This window comes from Hyposmocoma kahamanoa, unplaced genomic scaffold, assembly GCF_003589595.1.
Source record: "Hyposmocoma kahamanoa isolate Upper Pololo Valley unplaced genomic scaffold, ASM358959v1 93, whole genome shotgun sequence".
NCBI classification, from domain to species: Eukaryota; Metazoa; Arthropoda; class Insecta; order Lepidoptera; family Cosmopterigidae; genus Hyposmocoma; species Hyposmocoma kahamanoa.
In genome coordinates, this window is record NW_020654810.1 from 11,431,303 (window position 1) to 11,453,345 (window position 22,043).

Here is a 22,043-nt window from a genome sequence, read left to right on the forward strand (position 1 = left end):
AGTACACAAAAAAGGCAGTCGAATTGAGAACCTCCTTTTTGAAGTCGGTTAAAAATATTTAAAATTGTAGTAGGAATTTATTCTTTACCATTTGTTTTACAAAGATACTCGTTTTTCGGATCCAAATCGAGTACATATGATTTTTCATACAAATCAACCTAAGTCGGTTCCAAAGTCTCGATAGTTGGAGCTGTGAAAGCCCGAAACATAAGTTGTTGGAAAAAAGAAACTTACGCGTTTAGATCCGAAAATATAGTTCCATTTCCAACGTGTAACAATCGCGAAAATCTAAGAAACTTGTTTTTAAATAATTATATATATTATACTTTTCATACATTGCTTTAACAATAATATATCTTTAAAAATTTTTCGGTATCTATATGTATAGCACAATATGTGGGTTACATCGTTCCTTCTAAATAAAAAATGCAATACTAAAGAAATAAGTTTAATAATATAACATTATGACTGAATGATTTATGTTACACGTACACTGAATGTTTATGATTACGGTGCCTTTAACTTGTACTATTCTAAATTCACTGTGCTGAATGACGATATCTATGTACTAGCGTACTAGATGCGGCGTTCCATACACACGCAATGTTTCACTGATGTGCGGTGAAGACGCTGCACATCCTTTAGTTATCAAACATTCAGGATGGCGGACGCAGATGCGGTTCTTTTAAAATTTATTTACATCGGTGTGTTGCTCACAATTGTGTGAACATAAATTCAAAGTTTTAAATTATTCACAATGATTCGGTCAGTAATGTCGCGGTTTTTTTTATTAATTTGTGCATTATGTATAAATTATAATATTTGATAATCGCGAAATAGTATACACAATTGCACACTATCCATCTCGTTTTGCAAGCATATAATGACGCGTGTTCAAACAAGACAAAACATAAATCATAGATTAATAAGCAACGGAGTGTTCTGACTACTCAATAACGGAGTATGTATAATATGATTATAGCAGTTACTAAGATTACCATATGAATTCAAAAAATATATAAAAAGACTAGGCTCAACAATATCTACGTACTTGACTAGGATGCATGGTCTACAGGTCTTTGCCTTTCCGCAAGGAAAAGTACGTAAAATAACATCAATAATTTCAACTGTATTGGATTCGCTCTGGACCTTTTGGAGGGAAAAGTGTCGTTTTTATTTTGACTTTCAATTATTTTGTGAATTCTAGTTTAAAGTGGAATAGGATAGTGCTATTGTGCCTTAATCGAAGATTAAAACGCGAAATTATGCGAATCTCGAACTAAAATACCCGTATCTGCCCGTTTTAAGGAATCCCAAGTCAATCCAAGCACGCCGCCTCAAATTGCCTATCCTCTTTGTGGCGGCCATGTTTACAGAAACATAATTAAACTTCATGTTTAGGCTGATTGCTTTGCCAAAGCCTTAATAAATAAATAAAAAAAATTTCAACTGTATTTTTATTTTCTTTTATTGCCTATGTCATTCCCAATAAGCATAGACTGTTACGTCCGTCCACAATATTATATTGTTAGTTAGGTATTGATATTCTTTTAAAAAATTCAACACTAATCAATGGTGATAGTGTTTTGTTTGGAACAGTTTGGAACATGTAGTTGCTGTGAATGTTCTTGTCTATAGATTGAAGTCGTTGATGCTAAATAAGTTACTCCTCACACTTAATTACAGTGTAAAGACATTTACAGACATTGACTGTTTAACAGAATAATAAATGATTAAAGGTGAAGGATAATGCAGTTAGCACCCTGAATTTAGGAAAGGCCCATATCTATCTACATAAGTTTTGTTTCTAGTGCCCCTCCCTATCAACCTCTTGGTTATAAAATTTCAGACGGATTCGCTCTGGGCCTTTTGGAGGGAAAAGTGTCGTTTTTATTTTGACTTTCAATTATTGTGTGAAATCTAGTTTAAAGTGGAACAGGATAGGGCTATTGTGCCTTAATCGAAGATTAAAAAAATACTGGTTTCGGCCCGTTCTAAGAAATCCCGAGTCAATCCAAGCACGCCACCTCAAATTGACTATTCTCTTAGTGGCGGCCATATTTACAGAAACATAATTAAACGAAGACATAGCTCAAAGGACTTATATCCAAGCCAAAATTATTAATTATAATAAAATTTCAGACACTGAAGATAATTCTAGGCAACTCACGAAATGCGATCTTTTTAAACTAAGAACACGAACACAAGATTTGTTGATTAAAAAAGCTATTATAATATATCAGAATTTTTTGAAGATGGGAATGTCTGAGACACATTCAGAGCCAATCACGCTAGCCGCATTTCCTCGCTGTATGGCAATGGAGAATCTTTGCGCCAACACCAATCCCGCGACTGGGAGTCATCTTCACTCTCTCTTAGCCGTCGCCCGATTTCCACTACAGCTTTTTCGCACCGCTATCCCAACAACCCGCCGTCTCAACAGTAAGCGGAATGAAAATGTAGCGACTTTCCATTCGCTATATTTGTCTCGCTTCTTGCGAGCTGCGGACTCAGCAGCTACACCAGCTGAAGTCACTGTGCCACTGAGATGCGAAGCTGCAAATGTGCTAACACATGTCGCACCCCACAAGAGACTCTTGGTTAAAATGGAAAATTATAATTTATTTCAAAATGCAAATGTAATAATAACAATAATGTTTTATTAAACATTTATGCATTACATTTATAAAAAATAATAATAATAATAATAATAACGCACACACTCAACATAGCCCCGCACTAGGGAAACCCTGTGTCGCGGGTGCTATGGACACACACATAGACAACCACAAATTACACCCAAACTCACGAGAGAAATAAATGTATCTACAATCAATCAAGCACGCTATTACTTAAATTAAAATTTTATTTTAAGTGTAACTTTGCGACGCCCCTTACAGGATATCGCACATATGTACCAATAATAGTTGTAAGTTTAATCTGTAACATCCGTGTGAAATGCAAACAAATGTATAAAAATAAAAAAGAAATTCAATCAACTTAATCAAAAATCAAAAATACCTCTTACAATTATATATGTCATCTTATAACTCTCCATTTAAGCATAAGAAGTTATCGGCTAATTTCGTTCAGAGAATCTTGAAACTTCTCTAATGGGAAGTTGTCATTTTGCACCAAGGGCGCGATATCATGTTATATTTTAACAGTTTGTAACAAACTCGTGTAGCTTTTTCGTTAACAACCTGTGACCGTAGCAAGGCAGAATATGTGTGATAAACCTCCCCGTGACAATATTTAATTCAAGCTGATAAATCTAAGTTGGCTTATTTGGTAATGAACTATTGTTGCACCTTTTGAAGAACAAGGACAATGATATAAAATTGCGTATATAGCTATCTTTGTCATTTATTGATCGCCATTGAAAACGATGAAACAAAAAATGACAAATCTACATTTGCTTATTTGGTAATGAACTACCTATTCTTATAGATTTTGAAGTACCAGGATCTTTGTCGTTTAATCATCGCATCGCCGCGAAAACCATGAGGCAAAATGTCTTTTCATTTCGTTTGTTGCGCTCAATTTTTACTGTGAACTGTGTTAATCTTTTGCAGTCATTGGTCGCCGGCGCTTGCGATGATATAAAAATGCGACGTCACTTCGCTATTGTGATAAAATTTTATGATATTATAAGTTTATTACTCGAATTTGACAGATAGATGTGGATATAATAGCTTTATAGCGGCGGCACACTACGGGAACGTCGTCATAGTTGACATTATTTTTGGTCCAAAATACAATCCTTTTAACACTATTGTGTGACAGTTCAAAGCTAACTAGTCAACTTTCACATTAACCCGTAGAATCAATTATCAATAGAGCCGGTCGAAGTACCTATGTCGTGTTCACATATGAAGAAACACCGTACGTAACATTGCATGTCGTTGAGCCCGCCATTATAGAACATGGTGCCGCAATGTTCAGTCGGGTTGTCCGGTTGGCCCCCTCCCCATTTTGTGTAGCCACTTTCACTGAGAGGTACACCTGAAAATTACAAATTTATAAATGTTGGATCGGTAGACAGAAAACAAAAGTGCATGATAAATACAAAATTAAATAGTATTAAGGAAACATCATTAAACACACGCTAATAACCGCCTGATAAGTTTTAGTCATCTAAATTTAATAAAGGTAATTACTTTTATAGAAACGAAGCTACTCTACAAAAATATCATGAATGGTTATATATCATTAAGTAAGATATGTACCCTTAACAGTTTTCCACCCTTCTGAGTTTTTATTATGGAAGCCCAAATGGACAGCGCCAGACATGAAGTCCCCAGTAACCTTATTCTTCGGCGCGTCAGCAGTCATTTTGACCAGATAGTCTGCTTCCGCTTGACTTTCAATTATGGCAAGGTACGACTGTTCAGCACTGCAAGTTGTGCTTGCTTCAGTCCAATTCTTCGGAGTCAAATGGAACTTGTAGCATTTTCTAAATTGTTGTTCAAATTTGTAATCTGAAATATTTTTATACACTAAAATTATTGCGTTAACCACGTCATTTTAATTTGTTAATATATACACTGCGAATCGAAAAGTGAAAGAAATTTGCTAACTACTGTTAGTAACGACCATTGATTTCAAAATTTGGTACTTAGTTATATCCAGCCCAAAATACTAGCACTAATACAGGTGTTAAAACACACTTCTGTGGTTTTACTTTTTAAATGTGCCCAAAAGATTTTCCAAATCTGAACGAGTTACATTATATTGCGGTGATCTTTTATTTATTGCGGGGCTGTACATTTCATAGTGACTACATTGCTACTCTCCTTGTCATAAACAACGTTATTTTGGTAACTTTCCAGTTATTAACCTAAGTAAGTTTCTTTTTTCTATGAAAAATGCCAATTACGCTGATTTTGCTTAACAATAAAACAAACTAAATAAGATATATATAAAAAAACCGGTTAAAAGGGGTTGTAAACTCGATTTCGCCAAAAATGTTGATAATTGTGTTTATGACAAAGACGGCAGATTGGCAAAATAAAATTTTAATATACTCCACTTAAACACAAAACACATTAAACCATATCCATATAAGAACTCATGAAACAAATAAAATTGTTAGTTTTTTTCCGAAATTTATGTACAATGCAGCCGTATTGTATAAACCGCCGTATTACATTACGGCTAGCCACTTTGCAAAACGTCGCTGTTTTCTGATAACGGTTACCACGTGTTAAGTCGGATTGCAATTCGCCTAAAAAAGTACGCCGCATTGTAATAGAACGTGATGTTTCACAAAGCCGCTAAGAAATAAAACGAAAAGTGCAAAAAATATATTACTTTTAGGAGTGAAAAAAGTGAAAATGGTGAATAATGGTGAACAAACGTAACGCAAACAAATTCGATTCTGGTCTGCTTTTTCGTATACTAACCTAATCTAAACTACTGAATAGAGGACCAACCAAGATTTGACCTATGTATAATACAATACGGCTGCGACACACTCGTACATAGGGGTCACTTCGTGCGGGCCAAGATTCGAGTTCACATTTGACCGCCGCATTTTGGATCACCTCATATACATAAGTATATATATAAGTTTCCGGAACTGGCCACTTACATAAACAATATTTAAAAAGTAATTACAACATTTGAAAATAGAACTCTTTGGCTGTAGAATACAGTTTGTTTTATCTGACCGTCACTTGTTTTTACATTGTGGCGTCATTTTAGAAATTGGTTGTCTACATCACCATGGATTTAACTCGTGAAAATTTTCGTAGTATAATTTTCTGCGACTTTAAGTGTAATTTAACAGCTCAGCGGAGCTTCGGTCGGCATCAAACTGGTTTTGACGATGAAGTACCATGCAAGACGACTATTTATGGCTGGTTTGCAGAAATCAAACGCGGTCGTGTGAAACTCAGTGACGAATTTCATGATGGTCGCCCGTCCACTCCTGTGAACAACAAAACCACCGATGCTGTGCGCCGTATGATCAAAACAGACCGGCATGTGGCATACCATGAGATACAGGCATCTTTAGGCATAGGCATGAGTCAAATACAATCAATACTACACAAACATTTGGGTGTGAAAAAGCTGTGCTCTCGGTAGATCCCACACAATTTGACTGAGGCTCATAAAACGGATCGCGTCACTTGGTGCAATGCCATTCTTACCAGATTCTATGTAGGGGCGTCAAATTTGGTGTGATATATAGTAATAGGTGACGAAACATGGATTTATAATTACGATCCCAAAACAAAACAGCAATTGAGCGTATGGGTCTTTCGAGATGAGCCGAAACCAACGAAAGTGGCGCGCGTGCAAAGTGTCTCTAAGCGGATGATTGCTTCTTTTTTTAATAAAACTGGGCACGTGGCTACTCTTGTTTTGGAGAATTGTTGTACCGTGAATAGTGATTGTTACACGACCGTTTGTTTGCCGGTAATTATTGACAAACTCCGTAAAAATAACCGTAAACGCCGTATCATCTTGCACCACGATAATGACAGTTCTCACAAGGCCAGACAGACAAATGAATTTTTGAAGGTGAACAACGCTGACCTTATGAGCCCTCACGCGTACAGTCCCGACTTGGCACCTTGTGACTTTTATTTATTTCCAAAAATTAAGAACCAGTTACACGGTCAACGATTTTTATCACCTGAAGAGGCTGTGACTGTGTGGTGGGCTGTGAGGTGTATGAAAAATATGTTTCAGAGATTGTCACGGAGGAGTGGCATAAATGTTTTCAAAATTGGTTAACTCGTATGAAAAAGTGCATTAATGCTAACGGAGAATATTTTGAGAAACAATAAATTCATTTCTGACCATTTATAGTATTTTTTTCTTATTCATTCCGGAAACTTATAAAGCGCCCCACGCATTTGTTTTTAAATATTTATAGGATTTAACGCACCTTTGTTTGGCATATCGCAGTCGAAATTCCACTCGAGATCAGCGAACATTTTCTTACATATGAAAGGGTATTTCCTGTCACAGCGTTCATCGTTCAATCTTCCATCTCTATCCGAGACAACACAAACTTCCTGCTCATCTTGTTCGTTAGGTTCTCCTGGCGCCCAGTTTTTGTATACATCGTCTAATGGTTGGCCTGGAAATGTTCCAATAGATTAATCTGTTTTGTTTCTTATAATTTCGAGCGCGATTAAAAAACAAACACACATAGATTTACGTAGGTAAGTCTGGCATCGTTGAGTGCCTAATAATTACGATTTGATTCGAATAAAATATTCAAAACATCTTCTAGTTGTGTCATCAACTTTTTTTTTCCTAAGTGCAATGTAAGTAAACTGAGAGTTCCCAATGTATTTGGATTATGTAGTTAAAACGTGCCACTCAGGACTTTAAATCGCAAAGATCTAAGGGGCACTGGTAGGTACTGCTCTCGTCGCCTTGAGACATATTATGTTAACAAGCCATGTGGCCAGTAATTTCACCTGCACCCTTTTCCTTCCAAACCGGAACACAGTGTTACTCACATTACTACTTGGCGGCCGAAATAGGTATTGTGGCAGTATCCCGAACTCTACGGCTACTAAATAGCTTGTACGGTTATTAGTTTATTGACGTCCATATAGTTTTTTTTAATACCAAGTGACGGGACGAAAAAGTCGTACGCCAGATGGTAAACGACACACCTGCCTATAATAATTGCACTGCCGCTCAGAGCTTCAAATCGCAAAGATCTGAGGGGCACTGCCACTGCGCCCGTCGCCCTGAGACATAAGTTGACAAGTCCCATGTGCCTGTAATGTTACCAACACCTCTACCATTCAAAACGAAGTGCTCAAATTGCTGCTTGGCGGCAGAAATAGGTAAGGTGGCAGTACTTCTCTGGACGAACTCTTTCACATGGAGCTTTATTGCTCCTATATTATAATTTATCCCATGAGAAGTTTTTTAACTATACATGTTTATTCATTGTGTACGTAATAAGGAAAACCAAAAACAGGTCAACAATATGCGCAGAAAAAATACGGTTCAATTTAATGCTAACTTAGTTAGTAATAAGCAATTTAATTTTAAATAAAGTATACAATATCATCAATATAAAAAAATCGGCATACAGTATTTTAGGCTAACTTCCAACTTAGATAAGTGCAACGGAAGAAAAAACGAAAAAACGTGCCAGTTGGAAGTGTAACAATAGGATGCTAGACTCGTGAGAGGAGATGCGTACGCTAAAAACTGACCGTCAATTGTTTCAAACACATCTTTAGCAATGGCTTTTGTAAAGCCAACAAACATCAAATTGAACGGCTGTGTTTCAGTCGAAAGGCGGATGACAGCCTCGGCCTCATTAGCGTCCTGTGGGTAGAACAATTTGGCTCCTTCCATGGCACAACGAACTTTGGCTTCCCCCCATGTCCGAGGTACCGTGTGGATTTTATAGAAATTATCTGTCGATAGCAAATAGGTATAGTCCTTCCGGAAAAACCGCTTGCTCACTTGACAATCTAGAAACAAATTTAGATACGTAAAGTGTAATAGATAAAGATTATTTTAAACTAACTAAAAATTATACTGAATTGCCGCATTTAAATTGTAAAATAGATATCGCAAACAAATATTCATTTCAAAAGGAATTTTTGTGCTGCCTATAATAAGGCTGTCTGTTGTACTTTATCTTATTGTGTTATATTTTTATTAGGTACTGTTGTCTGTTATCATTGTTATATTCTAAGTGCAATGAACAATATTTCGTTCATCCTTTTTGTATAGAAACCAACTGTTTGATTATTCTGTAGGTACACTTATATTTCTCTTAGTAGGATCACGCATCCATGGTTATTGCAAAATAACCACTAAACTCTTTTCCATAGGATAATAAATCCTCATCGTTGAAAATAGCAGTAATACAGACAGAGTAATAAAAGTAACCATATAGAGCCAAAACGTAGAATTTTAGAAGTTATCTAGAAACATTTTATGGTATGTTACTTTATTCTATTAATATTATATATTAGATGATCAAACGAACTTCTTGAAGTGAAGTTCGATCACTATTATATGAGTCGCTTCATTCGAAGATATAATATTTAACCAGGTAGTTCCCTTAACTTGCTAGGCAACATCGCACGGTTTTTAGGGGAAAAACACTTTGACACTCCCTACCAGGCATCAACCGCCATTTTCTATCCTCATTCCTTTTAGAGTGGGAACCGAAACTTATTTGGGAGTTTCAGAATCTTTACTTCTGATATGGCGATGTCAAGGGAGGGAGGGTGTTGATTATATCTTCGAATGAAGCGACTCACATAATAGTGATCGAACTTCACTTCAAGAAGTTCGTTTGATCATCTATTATATTTCGTCGCTTCATTCTCGATATAGTATTTAACCAGGTAGAGTTTTAGAGTACTCAGTTTTGCTTCTAGTTGATTTTATGTAAATTAAAAACCAGAGGTTTAATCGATAACTATATTATATTTTTATTAAAAATATATGTAGATATGAACATATAACGGTTTTTCTCCTGAGATCACAATCATAACAATTTTTAAATCGTACAATCATATAATAATTTTATAAATAAAGATTATTATTATTATTATTAATTTAGAACAGTATAATTTGCCGTTTTATTATGCTGTAAGCAAATGGTTCTTGTGAACGTGTGTTCGTCTTCAGTAAGTATTAGTCTATTATAAAATGTAGTAAAGGATGTGAGACGTCGGAGTCCAACTCGCAGCCTTGCGCATGAGCTCTATCGATACCTCAGCCGCGCGCGCGGCCGGCGTGGAAGCGTACCGCGTGCTACACTCGCCGAAAACTGCTGTGTCCACACCCGCCGCGCCGCATCCAACACCTGCCGTACACATCGGCTCACGGTCTGACTCATGGGTACTCTGTGGGGTGCTCTATGTGTCAGCAAGAGCGTTTCCTGTTTCCTGTCTTTGTTTGTGTTACCAAAATATAATGTATGAAAACTGCGACAAGCCAAATACTTATACCCTCCCCAAAATATGGAAAATTTAATGTGGCCTGTACGCGACCAGGCGCAGATGTTTTGATTAAATTAGGTATTACAATTTTAATCGGAATATCTGATATTTGTATGTTTTTCATTTTAATCAATGCCAGTTTGTACGCGGTGTGCAGTACAAAGTGCAAGGAAAAACAAGTTTTTTCGTAAGTTTTTCATGAGTAAGTTCTGTGTTGGGAAACCACGTTGAAACTAATGCGAGAACGACTTGGGGATTCCAAGTATTGCTTCACTTTGGTGCACTGGGTTTCAATCTAAATGCCCTTAAGTAATCTTTTTATGCGGGCGTCTGAGCCTGTTTCAGACTATAAAGAGATAAAGCCGACTGTTATTATTGCAAAATTCCCACCAGAGCTTTAGGGACACATTATCTTGTCGAATTGTATTTTGAGCAAGAGAAGCTAGGGTAAAATCATCGCCTCTTGTGGGACTCCGCGGGAGGCGAAGGGGACGCTGATAACGGCAGAAAGGGTAAGCCTGGTGTGCAGTCCATAAAGCCGCCTGCAATAAGATTTAATAATATTCGCTTGAGTTAAAATATATCACGTGGGACACCGACAGGCTTTGCAGCAGGAGGAACCATGGCTGGGAAGGCCAATATGGAAAACCAAGAGTACCATTTGCTTGGACATTAATAATTTTGCGTATACATTTCAATAATAAAAAGAAGTTGTCCGAGTCAAGCATTTCCCCGCCCCTTGGCTCACGCCAGATATCAAGGAGGTTATGGAGAGGCGCAACAGAGCACGTATCAGATTGCGGAAGAATCCAACCGAAATCAATAGTGGGTCCTACATCGAGTTACGTAATCGCTGCAACAAGCTCTGTAGGAACGCCAGGCGTAAACATATTCACTCCACTATCGAAGGTTGTCCGCATACTAAGATATGGAAATATTTGAAGTCACTGGGTATCGGTAAAGCTGATCATGTCTTTCCCTTCAATGTCGATCTTAACGCGCTGAACGACTACTTTGCATCTTCCCCAGTATGTTTAGATTCTGTCATAAAATCGCGAACTTTATCTGTCCTGGCCAATGCACCTTGTCTTGCTTCAGAGTCTTTTGATTTTGGGAAGGTTACGACAGCAGATGTGTTGAAAACACTTAAGTCTGTCACCACGAAGGCTGTTGGTAATGACGGTTTAAGTCTTGATATGATCACTCCAATACAGGACCTAGTAGCTCATATCCTAGCTCATATCCTCAATCTTTCCCTTTCCAGTGGTGTGTTTCCCACTGTATGGAAACAAGCCCATGTAATTCCTCTCCCTAAAAAATCAAATCCTTCTTCTTTCTCCCATTACCGCCCTATCTCCATACTTCCTGTATTGTCCAAAATCCTTGAGCACTATGTCCATAATCGACTCACTGACCACCTCCTACGTTACGATATTTTCAACCATCTGCAGTCTAGTTTTCGAGCGGGCCATAGCACGGTTTCTGCTCTGGTGAAAATCACTGACGACATTCGTCTCAATATAGAAAATAAAAAAGTTACTGTCCTCACTTTATTGGATTTCAGCAGTACTTTCAGTACTGTTGATTTTAATTTGCTTCTTGCTGTGCTTAGAACTTTAAATCTACCTCCCTTAGCCGAATCCTGGTTTCGTTCGTATTTGTTTGGTCGTTCCCAGCTCGTAAAGACCGGTGACATGCACTCGGACTGGTGTAGCCTTACGGCTGGCGTTCCGCAGGGTGGGGTTTTATCACCTATACTTTTTTCCGTCTTTATCGGTGGAATTAGGTATATCATCACTCACGTCTTCTTTCCATCTCTATGCCGATGACCTTCAAATCTATACTGCAGGCCGTCTTGAAGATGTAGTTACTGCTATCGGAACATTGAATTCCGACCTACAAAAGGTTTCGGTATAGGCTAAGAACTACGGACTTCTTTTAAATGCACAAAAGTCCCAGGCCATAATTATTGGCAGTCGCCATTCCATCTCCAAGTTTGAGTCTATGGTGATGCCCAATTTAGTTTTGAATGACACCATTATTTCTTTTTCCATTTCAGTTAAAAATTTGGGCATCATAATGGATCAGACACTTTCTTGGTCGGAGCATGTCGCCGATGTAAGTCGTAAAATCTTTGCATCACTTCATTCCCTCAAGCGGATGCAGTACTTTCTTCCTCTGTCTACCAAATTTATGCTCATACGCACTCTTCTTTTTCCTATTCTGGACTATGGTGACGTCTCCTATCTTGATCTTTCGGAGGACCTTCTTAATAAATTGGAGCGGCTGCAAAATCAATGTATCAGATTTGTGTTTGGATTGAAAAAGTACCACTACATTTCCAAGTTTAGAGATGAGTTGAAGTTGTTGCCTATTCGTTTACGTAGAAATGCTCACATTTTATGCTTCCTCTATAAAATCCTGTTCCATCCCACTTCACCTAGCTATCTACGTGAGCGTTTTCAATACCGTCAGGCTATGGGTGACCGCTTGCGTTCTGGCATTAATTTGTCCCTCGTCCTTCCACAACACAGTTCCCAAAAATATTTGAACTCGTTCACAGTAAATGCTGCCCGTATGTGGAACCTTCTCCCGGTCGAGGTCAGACAGTCGTAGTCGCCTTCGGTTCGGGTTTTCAAGGGTGCTCTTTTGAAGTTTTGGGATTGTTCAAACTCCACATGTTAGAGCTTTTGAAATATTTATTTACATTTGACATATTTATTTATAGTTTTATTTGTGCATTCATTTTATTATAGACTTTGTATGTATTAATGTATCAACATTACTTAATATATATGTATTCGTATGTACATTTGATTTATTAAATTTATCTGTGTATTTATTGAGTATAGTATTAGGGGTTAAAGTATGAAATTGCCGTTTTATTGCAATAGGTTCTTTGAATTTTCATAGAATCTTCATGGTTTGAGGTTTTCGAATGAAACTTTTTTCAAATGGTTTCTGTGATTTTTTTTTTATTAAATTTGAAACATTTGAATATCGACTTTCAATTGTTTTTGTTATTCAATTTAGACAAGAAAGATGGATACTGCGAAAATTCGAGTGATTTTTGAATACGAGTTCCGACGCGGAACTAACGCGGCAGAAACAGCCCGCAATATCAATGCTGCGTTTGGAGAGGGGTCTACTAATGAACGCACCGTGCGATTTTGGTTTAAACGCTTTCGTGATGGAAATTTCGACTTAAAGAACGAGCCACGAGAGAGACCGCCCACACAGGTGAATAACGATGAATTAAGAGAGATAGTGGAAGCCGATCCTAGTCAAACTACCCAGGAATTAGCGGCATGGTTTAACGTTACCTTACCCACAATATTGACTCACTTGCGTCAAATCAATAAAATAAAAAAATACGAAAAATGGGTGCCTCATGATTTGACTGATCTGCAGAAAGAAACGCGTGTTGAAACTTGTGTTGCCTTGTTGAACCGGTACAGAAATGAAGGAATATTGGATCGAATTGTAACATGTGATGAAAAGTGGATTCTTTATGATAACCGGAAAAGAAAAATGCAATGGCTGACCCCAGGTCAAATGCCACAACAGTGTCCTAAAGCAAAACTTACCAATAAAAAGGTAATGGTAACTGTTTGGTGGTCTCAGCATGGTGTTATTCACTATAGTTTTCTCCGATCTGGTCAAGCAATAACGGCAGATGTCTATTGTGCCGAACTCCGAACCATGTTGACAAAACTAGCAGTAAAACAGCCCCGACTCATGAATCGATCTTCACCATTATTGCTCCACGACAACGCGAGACCTCACACAGCACGAGAAACCATTTTGACCCTTCAGGAACTGCAGTTAGAAACCATTCGTCATCCTCCGTATTCACCAGACCTTGCTCCAACGGACTACCATTTTTTTCGTGATTTGGACAATTATCTACGTGACAAGAAGTTTTCTTCCCAGGAGGCAGTACAAAATGCTTTCACACAGTTTGTGCAGTCTAGATCGTCGGATTTCTATCGCAAAGGCATTAATAACCTTCCCATTAGATGGCAGCAATGTATAGATAATAATGGCAACTATTTTGATTAAATAAATTTGTTAAAAATTTAAAAAATAAACAATTTAGATTTTCAGTACAAATCGGCAATTTCATACTTTAACCCCTATTATATTCCATTTCTTTACTTATCTATTTTTAGCGCCACCCCAAAAACCAACTTTCCTCTCAGATTTTCAAAGGTTAGTTGGAAGAAATCTCTTTATGGGATAAGCTCGCCTTTGTACACAAATATTTAAATTGTTTCTGAAAATTTGTAAGTTACTTGTTGTACAATAAAGTGTTTAAATAAAATAAATAAGTAAAAAGAAAATTTAAAATTCTTTGCTTATTAGCATGTAAAATTTGGGCATATTGTTCAAGTTAAAATCGACTCGCAGTCGATTTCATTATAGTCTTTAACTCGCAGTTAACTTCGACGTAGTTTAATTTAAAAAATACACGTTACTTATTAGCGCGTAGGTACTAATACTGTTCAAATTAAAATCAACTCGCAGTCGATTTTATCATCGTGTTTAACTCGCGGTTAACTCCAAGGCAGTTTTATTATAAGGCATGTAAAATGTACATATTAATATATCTGTTCGGATTTTCATCCACCCATGTTCGATTCGGTTATCGGGGATAACTCGCAGTTAACCCAATGTTTTATTAAATGTAGGTTAGATTCACATTTGCGATGTATGAAAGCGAACATTTATTATAATTGCGGAAGTAGCAAGTAGTGCTATATGATAAAAATGAATATTTTCATTTTTTAATTTCATTATTTATGAGCATAAGAAAAAATTTACCTTGATCAATGTCCGACTCGTCCGATGATGTTATGATCTCATAACGCCGACGACGTTCGGCGTCTGTATTTTCCAAGTATTTCTGTTTACTTTTATAATATTCGATTTTTTCTAAGTTTGTTCGCTTTGACATTTTAACGGAGCTGTGGAGGTGTGCTTGTTGCCACGCACGAAAAAGGAATGAGGATGGAAAATGGCGGTTGATGCCTGGTAGGGAGTGTCAACGTCAAAACATTTCTTTTCCCTAAATACCGTGTAGTGTTGCCTAGCAAGTTAAAATAACTGGTTAAATATTATATCGAGAATGAAGCGACGAAATGTAATAATACTATATAACGCAAAAAATCCCTTGTGAAATGTATAATTCATTATTTGGAAATTCCACCAGACATACAACACAGGTAAAGATCTTTTTTCCTATATCTATGGTAAAAATCAGAATTGGCGTACACATAACAAACAAATATTTAAAAACTAAGTAGGCAATTAATGTTTTTTTTCATTAAAATCAATTAAGTATTTGCTTATTGAAGGATTATTTAGACGTGCCCTTGTTTATTGCAAAATAATAATAGTAGTAGAATAAATAATATAAAAGAGTCTGTACTCACTTATATTTGTAACGAACACTAATAAGAAAAAAATAAAACTTTTAAACGAACTCATGATGAATAATGATGAACTGAAGGTACAAAGGCTGGCGTACGAATGAGCAATAAAATTGTAACTCCTACCTTTACCTATACTTTAATACTATGAAACCTGTAGGTAGCTGCTACGTCTAGGATAAACACGACCAAAAGCAACCGCAGGTAGTCAACCGCAGATTTAGTGCATGAAGGAAAAAATGGAGAACTCTCCTAAAGTCAGACTGTAGAATAACATGCGAGTAATACCTAAGCTAAGGCCGCCTTTACATATTTATGCAAGTTATATAATACTTACGTAAGCAACTTCGTAATTAACTTGTGATAAATTTACAAATGCACACTGTTGTAAGCTTAACTTAGCTTAAGCTTATCGTAATTTCTTACAACTCATGGAAGTTCAAATATTACTTAATTAATTTGGTCACGAAATTCTTTTACAACTTATAAAAGTGATACGATGAAATCAAGAACTTATGAAACACATACAAGTATCAAACTGTACCTGACTATTTCTATGTAAACGCTGTCAATGACTTTCTTTCATAAATTGTACGGAAACAATTACAAGTGTAAAGGTGGCCTAAGAACAATATTTAAATGCCTTCACGCAAATTTCAGCTATACCTTACCTACTTAATGACACAAATAACCTGCTAATGCCTATAGGGGTAATTTTCAGGTTACTTTTCTCTACCTAATTTGCTGGTGCTGGCGAAATTACACATGGGACTTGTCATCTTATGTCACTGGGTGAAGGGCACAGTGGCAGTGCCCTTCAGATCTTTGCGATTTAAAGCTCTGAGTGGCACTGCAACTGTTATTGACAGGCGTGTAGCTTACTCTCAGGCGCACGACTCGTTCGTTCCGTCACTTGATATTATAAAAAGTTTCGGTGCCAATTGTTATTATTTAAATATTCTAGAATATTATCATGAAGTATTATTTAACATTCGACTGTAGTTACCTGAAATATTATTAAATATTTCACGGCAATTTACTCGAATACTTAAATCTATTGTGTAAAATAAAATTAACAAAGATTTGTAACGCTAGTACATAAGTACCTACGGTGGCTTATTTACCTTTCCTCCACTTTCCAGCATACAACAGTGTATACACAGTTTCTTTCGAAAATGACGTTACAACAAGCAATGGAAGAATCACAGTAAGCTGATCAGAAATAGCTTTGTGTCGACAGCAAAACGCGCAATGTCTCTTTGGCAGTTATATATGGCATTGATATATAGCTTTTTTTGAGCAGTTCAAGCCATTTTTGCGATAATAAGTGTGGTGATTCCCTATCTGCACATGCGCAAATGTCAAATGAAGACAATAAAATTTCTCTAGCCCCTTAACACGACTTCCATATTTTGAATACTTTTGACAGATCTTTAAAGAGAATACATCTGCCACCCTTCGAGCAATAGATAGGACATTCATCGTATTTGTTGACTGTATATATATACTAATAAAAGCTCATATATAAAAAAAAAATAGTAATTTACACTTTTATATTTATTTCTAACCACGATTACGTAATATTTAACATTGTATTTTAACAGTTTGTAATACACTTTTGTCGTTGATCTGGAGATTATAATTGTTGACAGATTGACTTTTTGTAGTAATATTGAGTTAACATGAATGTTAAGGCAAAATATCGTTCTTGAACACAATCCGTATCTAACTGGGTTGCTTTTGCAATAACTAATTAAATCGATCGTCAAAAGCGCCGGCGAAAATGCCAATGTCGTGTTCACATATAAAGAAGCAGCGTACGTAGCAGCTCATATCGTTGAGGCCGCCATCGTAGAACATGCTGCCGCATACTTCTGTGCCTCCCCTATTGTCCGGTTGACCTCCGCCCCATTTTGCGTAACCACTGTTGTGGAGAGGTACCCCTGAAAATTAAAAATCCGCAATTAAATGGAGGATTTATAAAAAGGCAGCAACTAAAATGTACGACTTTGTAATTCGAACTTTTTTGAACTGGTTTTGGTCCGGGTTTCTGGTTAGTGAATTCCTTGCTGCTCTGGTACTTATAATACAGGGAATTCCCTAGTTTCAGACCAGGTAACCGGTGTGGTTGACACATTGTTGTTATTTATTATAGGTACATCCTTACCAAAATATTTTATTTAACTAAATCTAATCGAAGTCTGATGGCGTGAGCATGATTTGTAATCCTACTGCTACTGATGTTATTACTTAAGTTAGAGATATTTGTTTAAATATTTGGGATACAGACTAAGAGCAAAATTTCATTAGCAAGAGGCATTTGGTATAAGACGCTGCAACCGCGACCTGATCAAAAGCTTGGTTTGATGGTGCGGATCTGTTATTTCAGCATTTAGAATTAGATGTGGTCACATTCCACTAGTTAAATTTCATCACTTGACAGATATCAAAGCCTCACCCCTTTGCGAATATTGTAAAATAATAGAAAACCTGATCCATCTGTTAGTGGAGTGTAAGCATACTATAACCACAAGAGTACGATTCGGAATTGAAGAGTTTGGACTTAATGGAGACATAAACATTGTTCTGCGAGACCCTTTACATAAAGTAGTCGTAATCTATATTTGCGTAACTTATTGCATAAAAATTCAAAAATACGCCTAACTGACCACGCAGTTTGAAATTCCCTATGAGGCTATACAGTATAGTGTTAAAGGCCTCGTTGAAAATAAAGAAAGAAAAAATGTAATCGAGTCTTAATTAATTTTATGAAATCTTCTTTAAGCTGCTCTACAAAAATTGCAACTAAAGATTATAAGGTACCTTTAATGGTTTTCCACCCATCTGAATCTTTGTTATGGAAGCCCAAATGAACAGTACCAGCCAAGTAGTCCCCATGAACCTTATGCTTCGGCGCGTCAGCCGTCATTTGTACCAGATGGTCAGCTTCCACTTGACTTTCAATTATGGCAAGGTACGACTGCTCCGCACTACAAGTAGTGATTGCATCAGTCCAATTCTTCGGGGTCAAATGGAATTTGTAGCATTTTCCCAATGTTTGGTTAAATATGTAATCTGAAATGTTTGGTGTATAGTAAATATAAAGTTATTTTACGGTGATCGATATACTGCGAATGAGGAAGTAGAGAGTTTTTGCTACAACGTATCATTCGATAAATCGTAATTAAACTAGTGTCTAGTCGTTTTTTTGGAATTGGAATGGAAATTACCACCTAAATTGAATATAGTAACAATAAAACAAAAAGACGTCTGACTTGGTAATCATTTCATCATCCTCCTTGAACCCTCCGAGCGCTGATTCTCACTACAGACGGGTATTTAGAACCATAGTTTATAATATGTACTAATATTGTTTTAATTTAATTTCATTGGTTTATGCACTTAGAGTTACAAACATATTGTTATGACCATTGTGGCCATTCAACGTAATAGCACTACAGTGTTATATAGTATAATCTGACAAGTTGAAAGATATTAAAGAAAGACTTAATTACATGTAATTCTTGGTCAATAAAGAAATTTTATTTCTTTTGACTGACTGAAGCCATGGTAGTCTAATGGCTTGATCTATCGCCTCTCAAACAGAGGCCGAAGGTTCGAATCCAGGTTCGCGCCTCTGAGTTTTTCGGAATTTATGTGCGAAATTTAATTTAAAATTTACCATTTTCGGTGTAAGAAAACCTTATGATGAAACCAGCACGTCGAAGAAGGTTCACGGAAAACGTCAGAAGTCCCCAACCCGCATTGGTCCAGCGTGTCGGACTTTTGCCTAAACCTTCGCGTTAGAGGAGACCCGTACCCAGCAGTGGGACGCGTAAATGGGTTGATGTTGTTACTAGCTTGGGACAGTATGAGCGCTCGTGTTCAAGAGTTGAAAAATTGGCTGTTACATACTTCTAAGCTTATATTGTTTTACAGAATTTAACATACCTTTGTTAGGCATATCACAGTCTGTGTTCCATTCGAGATCGGCTAAGGCTTTCTTGCATATGAAAGGGTATTTCCTATCACAGCGATCGTCGTGTAATTTTCCTTCTTTGTTCAATGTAACACAGCCTTCCATTATACATCTTCTATTGGATTACCTGGAGAAATTGTAGAGGATTGATCAGCTTCAGATTTTCTTACCCTTAGTATAGTGAATCGCAGCAGTCGCTGCTTTTGTATATATATATATATATATATATATACACACAGGCTGTATATTTGAAAGTGAGACACACTTATAGAGTGCGTTATATTCCTGATTCTAAACCCAAAACAATAATAAACTAATGAACTTAAACTTTACAAAACAATATACTTATTTTTTTAGGCTGTCTCAGTCGGCCCTCGCTTGGTAGTATTCCCATTGCACTCGAAATCAAGCGTAAAGGGAATCGGTTTATTCCTATGTACACTCCAAAACAAATTTGTTGATTTATGTTCTATCCCATATCCTAATTTTATTTTAGTCCATGTTAACTTGTAACATGATTTACTATGACATGTATGAATATGTGTCACTTTCAAATATACAGCCTGTATATTATGAATCATAAACAAACGTAAACGGGTAAAACTGAAAGGAAATTCAACGACGCACGTAGACAAATGAGTTCTTATTGTTGTGCATTGGTTTAGTAATTATGTAAAAAGTATAAGTAGTACAAATTTTTGCATAAGGAAAATTATATGTAATATTACATTTAAATTAATTACAAAATTGGGGACGTCCTAAAAGACGATCCAGGTCAAGAGTAGCCTTAACCAATGGGCGTGTATGAAAGTATTGCTTGTTTTAAGGCGAAAGTTGTGTGCCAAGGAACAGGACAAGTGGCAAGCTGTACTCTCTGCTCACTTCGAAATTAAAAATACGTGAAGTGTATGTAAACACATTAAAATTGAGAAAAAATAACGGTTAACGGTATTTTAAGTAAAGTACCAGCGCTGATATATATACACTGGAACGCAAACGTATCTCGAAAAATTGAGAAAATGAGTTTTTATAAACTGATAATCAGAAAAAAATCGCATTTTTTGATTTAGGAGTCGTGATGCTATAACGATATTTTTTATTATACGACGTCGATACTTCACGAAACACACACACAAATGCTCTAAATAGAACTTTGCTAATTCAATATTTCGAGGTATGACAAGATTGCGTTATAGCGTCGATATAATGTATAGTAACCTTCCTTAAAGCTTGACAGCTGTTTTTATTATGTAAAATCTTACCGTCAATAGTTTCAAATACTTCATTAGAAATGGTATTTGAGATGCCAACATAGACCCAAAAGAACGGCTGTGTATCTGTCCAGAACTTAATAACTTCCTGGGCCTCATCCGCATTCTGGGGGTAGAACAATTTGGCTCCTTCCAATTCACAACGTTTTTTGGCTTCTGCCCATGTCCGATGAATTGTATGGACTTTAAAGAAGTTATCTATCGAAATCAAATATGTGTAGTCTTTCCGGTAAAATCGCTTGTTCACTTGACAATCTAGAAATAAAATTAAATATGTAAAATAGAGTACTTAGGTAAAGGTTATTGTAAAAGTTTAACAGTATCGCCGCATTTATAAACATATATCACAAATATACATCTAAGTAAGAGTCTCCATTATTTTTATTGTAAATATATTTGATTATTCATTGTATCTAGGTATCTTGAGATGCTCCTTTTACGCAGTAAATGATCACCCGTCTTGGCTTATTGCAAAATGGTCACAAATTCCTGTGTACAGTTGGAAATGCCAATAATACAGGATAGTACAGTTAATAATATACAATAATAAAGTCAGTACTTACGCATATTCGTAACAAACACTAATATCATGAATAATAAAAATACAAAACTTTTTAAAGAGCTCATGTCTGCGTGGTACAAAGAATCGCTTACAAATGAAACAGGAAAAATTTTATTCAAATCATAATTCACTTTAACGCTACGAGACCTCTACTACGCTAATAGCGGTTGGTAGGTGAAGTGGTTCGTTTGCTAAGTTCGATAAGTTTGGATAACAATATGCATCTTGTCGTCTTGGTAGTCATCGCAGTTGTGATAGGAGGTCAACTATTCGCAGCCGTATATCTAATAAAGTATAAAAGTAACGGGACTTACTCCCGTAGTATTTTAGTCAGAAGCGGTCCGACTATTTTCGACCTTAATCGATGGTCTTCTTCAGGGGTTTAGTGCAACATACGCGACCGCGTCACGTCTAGCACTGCGCGCTGGAGATCGCTGCGCGCGCGCCGATGCCGCAGTCCGCAGTGGGGAACTCGGGGGGTTGATACGTTGCGTCATCGCGTCCTGGTACTCTTCTTCGCTACTGCTGTTTATAGGATTGTTGTCGGGAACAGTCCAGCACACAGAGCTCACCACATCGTTACTACTAACATCTGCAGCTGCATACCGAACGCCATGAAGACACGGCTTCCAGGTCGGTATTAAGCTCCAGCCTCCGTCTCTATTAAAATTTGTTTATTTATGTTTATTAATTACTTATTTCAATAGTCTCTCGGATTTTGCGGGGCACATAATACATCTCCCGCGCTAAAACCTTAGCTTTATCAAACCGAATGTAGTGATCAGCACCGAAGCTCACAAAGTGGTCTGCCACCGCAGATCCATTGACATCTTGGTTCTTCATGGATCGGAT

At 36.8% G+C, this 22,043-nt stretch overlaps 2 protein-coding genes across 3 annotated transcripts; both read right to left on the reverse strand.

The window, feature by feature from the left end:
- Positions 1 to 2,773: 2,773 nt before the first annotated feature.
- LOC113237392 (secretory phospholipase A2 receptor-like) lies at positions 2,774 to 15,469 on the reverse strand. 2 transcript variants are annotated; one of them, XM_026473828.1, is made up of 6 exons: positions 15,383 to 15,469; positions 8,196 to 8,459; positions 6,899 to 7,081; positions 4,230 to 4,481; positions 3,994 to 4,005; positions 2,774 to 3,812 (listed from the first exon to the last, which is right to left on the reverse strand). In XM_026473828.1, exons 1-6 carry the CDS (start codon positions 15,435 to 15,437, stop codon positions 3,802 to 3,804), a joined length of 777 nt encoding a protein of 258 aa, XP_026329613.1. In that variant the 5' UTR covers positions 15,438 to 15,469; the 3' UTR covers positions 2,774 to 3,801. The 2 variants fall into 2 exon arrangements, with proteins under 2 accessions (XP_026329613.1, XP_026329612.1); XM_026473827.1 differs by having other exon boundaries at positions 6,899 to 7,093.
- A 1,446-nt stretch (positions 15,470 to 16,915) lies between these two features.
- On the reverse strand, positions 16,916 to 20,726 carry LOC113237240 (hemolymph lipopolysaccharide-binding protein-like). The gene is made up of 4 exons (XM_026473605.1): positions 20,621 to 20,726; positions 19,331 to 19,485; positions 18,203 to 18,454; positions 16,916 to 17,322 (listed from the first exon to the last, which is right to left on the reverse strand). The coding sequence occupies exons 2-4, from the start codon at positions 19,461 to 19,463 to the stop codon at positions 17,129 to 17,131; spliced, it is 579 nt and encodes a 192-aa protein (XP_026329390.1). The 5' UTR covers positions 19,464 to 19,485; positions 20,621 to 20,726; the 3' UTR covers positions 16,916 to 17,128.
- Positions 20,727 to 22,043: the final 1,317 nt, after the last annotated feature.